A 5,278-nucleotide genomic window follows, 5' to 3' on the forward strand; every position below is an offset into this window, starting at 1 on the left:
TAGCTTCATGTTGCAAAAATGTTGCGAGCTTTTTCACAGCGTGAACAGAATCACAGCGAACGGCAATGCGCGCGAGTGACGAAAGCAGCAGCAGTAGCATGCTGAAATGACTCGCTTATTATACAGGGTGTCCCAGAAGTAACGTGCCAAACTTTAGGGGAAGGTAGGTGGGAGGGTGAGCTCACTGATAAACAAAAAATTGTCAGGTAAAAGTATCACCGTTTTTGAAATATTTACATTTTTTCGAATTTAAAAATAAATCGTGCCTTTTCAAGTGTTTTCTTTAACTGCAACTACAAACCGGGCAAGGCAGTTAAAAAATGCGTATAATTTTCGTCACGAAATTGATATCATAAATTTTGTGTTTCTAGTTCAGCTCTCGTCACTCGAAAATTTTACCTCAAAGAGGTGTTTTATTTGATACTACTTTGCTGAGGAAATGTTGTGGAATTTCACACTTATTTCACAGAAAGAAGTTTTGTATAAAATTTAACAGCTTTTTCACGTGAAACAGGAATAAAATACTATGCTTAAGAACAAAGGTTTTTAGATCGACAAAAACTTAATAAGAAAATTTGAAGGATTTTAGATATTGTGTATGGTAGCACGAAATTTCACAATCTGCTTAATTGTCAGGTTGTTAATATGGCGACGAAAAAGTGACAATGGAACTACCTTGTTTTTTGTATCATGCATTTTTACTTGAAAATAAGTGTGTAGTGGTTAATATATATACGATGCCATCTCCGTACAGCTCACTTCTCCTCGCCTAGCACGCTGGTGTGCTCGCAGTTTGCCCGCGACGTCGACTGCGTGCACCTCTGTTGTGCATCCCTAAATTACATATTCGAATAAAAACCTCTCCCCCTTATATTTAGCTAGTTTTGTGTTTTTTGAAATTACCGTTACGTGGGCAAAGTGCATTTGTTTATGATATTTTAAAAATTTTGAAGTCGGTACTTAACCCTTAACAGCGCACAATGGTCTCGCGGACACATTGTTAAGTTCATTTATGTATAAAGCCCAAAGTATTTTTTTTTTTCGAAAAACCATTTTATCTAATCTATTACCAAGGTTTTATGCATCTAAACATGAAACTAAGGGCCGATTTCATAATAATATTAAAAATACTTTAAAATTTAAAGGCTTTATTTGGCTGATCGAATTCATAAAGCCACTTTAAAGTTAAAGGTGTCCATAAAGGCTAGTTAAATACCCAAAATGGGAATTTAAATGACATAAAGGTCCCTTTTGTAAGAAAAAAAGTATGTAATTTTCATAGCATAATTACATATTTACGACAATCAGCTGATGCCATTTTGCCGACTTTGTTATTTTCAGTTGCGATCCCGTACGAGTCCGGGCTAGTCAGAATCAGTCGAATAATTTTCTTTGAATAAAAGAAATTATTTACTATATACTATTACGAATAACGAAAACAAAAATTTGTTAATGGTATTCGTCGTTCGAATTAATTTTGCCCAGCTCTGATTTTCAAAGATTCAATAGAATCTCAATTCAGTTAAACGACTCGAGGGATTTATAAAATTTTCTAACAATGGCTAAAATAGTTATAAACCAAATTTAGTAAATATGTACAAATAATCTTTATCCATACGTACATATGTATACAATAGTAAATGTGAAAAAAATCATTGATTCCAACAATACGCTAACGTAACCCATGATGTCGGAGACGTATTGATAGATAGATTTGTTAGAGGATGTGCACTGCGACCTTAGGTCTATTCAGCTCTCAGAGCTCATCACAACACATCGTCCAGCCCTAGTGCTCTGATGAAGCCAAGCAGTTTCGAGGGCTGTATTGGAAAGCATTCGGGAAAACTGCATACTGCTGCCTCGATTCAATTACATGTGTTTGTTGTGTAGACTTCCCAAAGAGTTTTAGTGAATGCTGCTGAGCGACACTACTTGACCGGTTCAAATCCTTCCGGTTAGGCAGGACTGAGCTTCCTACACCTTTTTTTTATATATTCAGGTTAGGTAGGACTAAGCTTTCTACACCTTTTGTTTCTATAGACTCTGCTGTTAACCTCTCTTGTTCAAGTAATTCCTTTGGATGTTTTTTCTTTTTGTGCTGACGACGACTAGAGGGAGCAGTGAAAGTTTTATCGCAAAAATCACAGGCGTAAATTTTATCTCCAGTGTGTGTATTTAAATGTACTTTCAGCGTTTTAGAAAGCTTGAAGGCACGTCCGCAATATTCACATTTATGTGGCTTTCCTTCTGAATGAACCAGCAAGTGCTTATTAAGTGTGCAACGAGAACTCAACTGCTTGCCACATTTTGTACAGATATGTTTTTCTCCGTGAATATCCATGTGTCTCTAGTAAAAAATTAAGCAAATAATATCGCACGGTTAATAATGTAAATTCAAAATTTATGTACGTTTTTGGAGGTTTCCACATACAGTTAATAAACTTGATAAGGAGAATATGTTCAGTCCAACAGATTACGAAACTAATTGATAAAAATTAAAATTTTGGAATACTCCCCCTGCAAACTGTTTTTTCAGTGTATTCTGAATTGTAGGAAAATTTTAAGGAATTCGTAAAGATCGCATCCGATTTTTTGCCGAATTTTCTAAAATGAAATAAACTGTGCACACTCCGACCATTTTACGAAATTTCAATGAAAATAATACTGTAATGTGAAAAACTTCTAGCCGAATTTGTTCAGAATTTAATTTATTACANCTGTAATGTGAAAAACTTCTAGCCGAATTTGTTCAGAATTTAATTTATTATTCGCACAGAAATTTCTTTACTAGTTGGTGTCAACCACTTCATACAATTTTCTTTCAAGATTCGTAAAAAATCGTTACAGAAATAAGATCCTCCTAAAGATTTCATTAAGATTTCGAGAACTTTTGTTTGCAGAGAAATTTTAAAGAATTCGTAAAGATCTCGTCCGAAACAAGTGTGCACACTTCTATTCTTTTACGAAATTTTGGATAAAAGCAATGAAAATAATGCTGTTATGTGAAGAATTTCTTGCAGAAATTTTTCAGAATTTTTTTATTTTTCGTACAGAAATCTCTTTACGAGTTCGTGTCAACCACTTCATATAATTTTCTTCAAAGATTCGTAAAAAAATCGTTACAGAAATGAGATTCTCCTAACGATTTCGTTCAGATTTCGGGAACTTTGGTTTGCAGGCTCGTTATATTGGCTGCATTTCTTTATTCATTCTGAACGTTTGGAACAACCTTTTTTGTTTATGTGTTTGGAGTTGGTTGATCTTCCCGACCGGGTGCTAAGATGATTTATTTTGGAACGAATTTCCGTCATCCCTTGTCAAGTTTGGTTTGCAGACAAACCGGTTTCGGCGTTGTGCCATCTTCAGTGTAATTTTTCGTGTCTTTTGTTTACTTATTCTTTAGAACGTTCCTGATGATATGTTAACGTATATTTCAAACGCATTCTGGCTGTGAAATTGAATTATCCGGAATGTTTAAAGAAACGCAGCCATTATTAAACGTGCGATATGTATGCATGCTTGAGTGTAGATCTTGAATGTTTAATTAATTATGAATATCTTACTTTCAGACGCTGTTTCTGCTTAAAACACTTCCCACATTCTTTACACTCGAATGGCGAATAGTCTGTGTGGGTGAGCATATGTTCCCGCAAGGTGGTACTTGTATGCACAGCTTCTCCACATTCTTCACATATAAATGGACGTATGTTGTCATGAACAAACTTTATATGTCGAGCCACGTGAACTCTTGTTTGGAATTTCCGATCACAGTGTGAGCAAGGATGGACAAGTCTTTCTTCTAGCGGTCTGTACTTTTGCATATGTCGTTTCAACTCATACTCAAATTCGTACTTTCGTGGACAATTAGGGCAACTGTAAGGAGTAGTTGCCCCAACAATTTTGTGCTTTTTCTTCATGTGGATGGTATAATTGTTCACACGTTGAAACCCCATTGAACATATATTGCACACGAACTTGGGCTCTTCTGTGACTCTTTCAGAAAGTTTTAAACGTTTTTTTGTGGGCTGTTTAGTTACTTTATTTATATCGATTTTTGCGCTTTTTTTTAGATTTTCTTCAAAATCTCTTTTGTATGCTTCAAAATCGTCACTGTTACTATTGGTGGCGTAGTCGTCTTTGCTTAATGCACTGTTATTTGCTTCACAATCATCATCCGATATGAACTCTGTTTTGGCAACGTTCGTCTCAGTAATTACTGGTAAATTGGCAACAAAAATTTGCTCTTTCACTACTCTTCGATGAGACGCCTGCGTCTTAATATTCGGGCAGCCAGGAACAAAAATAGTTTCAACAGAAGGTGTATTAACCACCGTGTTTATATCCATTGTTTACAAAGATCATCAGCAACCAGTCGACTCGAGATTTCCACCAAGTAGAGTTGCAAACCTATCGATGGCACTATCGATAGTTAATTTTTTGGAGACTATCGAAGACCATCGATGTTTTTTCAAAACTATCAAAAACTATCGATGGATATATCTATTATCGATGGTTTTACAACTCCAGCTTGAATAGTTGGCATGATTCAATGCTTCGTTCCCCACGCTTTCCGGGCTGCTCCGGTAATTTGAGAGTAAAAATAAGTTACTCTCTCACAAGTGTCGAAAATGTGCCAACACGTGCAAAAAGTGCCCAGAGCGTGAGGAACGCAAACAACCACATTTCGTGCCCGGAATCAACATATCAGCTCTAAACAATAGTGGTATTCATCTAAACCGATAACTTTATCAAGCAGATAATCTTATAAGTTTATACACTCTGTTACATGAACGACCCACACTCTCTTTGCGTTTACACATGCGACAATAGTCGTGTTTTCTTTCGTTATAAAGCGCAGTGTCACTAACTTTATACTACTAGAAACTACCTCACTAAATTGGAAAAAATTATATTTACGAGATATCTATTTAAATAAATGTACATATAACATAAAAGCTATTTATTTGAAGCAAGTTATAAGAAACAATGGCAGAATGTCTGTTTGTGTATGAATTCATTTGTCACGGCTACGAAACTTTGCGAATTATCAGTGAAACAAAACAAACAGACGGGGGTAAAAGTGCACTTTAGCGAAGGTAGGTCAAAATGGACAGAAAAAATTCGAGAGGGGTATCAATCGACGCGTCTTAACGCCAGTAATAACAATCCGAGACAGGAAATTAAGATTTTTAATTAATTGAAAAGTTATTTGCAAAAAACACTTGCACTTTCCGCACTATGTTTCGATGAATTTCACACAAATGAAAGGAAGAAATGA

At 35.6% G+C, this 5,278-nt stretch overlaps 1 protein-coding gene across 2 annotated transcripts; it reads right to left on the reverse strand.

The window, feature by feature from the left end:
• Positions 1-1,583: 1,583 nt before the first annotated feature.
• On the reverse strand, positions 1,584-4,819 carry LOC108357924 (zinc finger protein OZF-like). Of its 2 annotated transcripts, XM_017609009.1 has the most exons (3): positions 4,802-4,819; positions 3,564-4,407; positions 1,584-2,347 (listed from the first exon to the last, which is right to left on the reverse strand). In XM_017609009.1, the coding sequence occupies exons 2-3, from the start codon at positions 4,344-4,346 to the stop codon at positions 1,988-1,990; spliced, it is 1,143 nt and encodes a 380-aa protein (XP_017464498.1). In that variant the 5' UTR covers positions 4,347-4,407; positions 4,802-4,819; the 3' UTR covers positions 1,584-1,987. The 2 variants fall into 2 exon arrangements, with proteins under 2 accessions (XP_017464498.1, XP_017464497.1); XM_017609008.1 differs by lacking the exon at positions 4,802-4,819 and having other exon boundaries at positions 3,564-4,713.
• Positions 4,820-5,278: the final 459 nt, after the last annotated feature.

This window comes from Rhagoletis zephyria, unplaced genomic scaffold (genome assembly GCF_001687245.7).
Source record: "Rhagoletis zephyria isolate East Lansing unplaced genomic scaffold, Rhagoletis_zephyria_1.1 Rzeph_scaffold_00182, whole genome shotgun sequence".
Classification (NCBI taxonomy): domain Eukaryota; kingdom Metazoa; phylum Arthropoda; class Insecta; order Diptera; family Tephritidae; genus Rhagoletis; species Rhagoletis zephyria.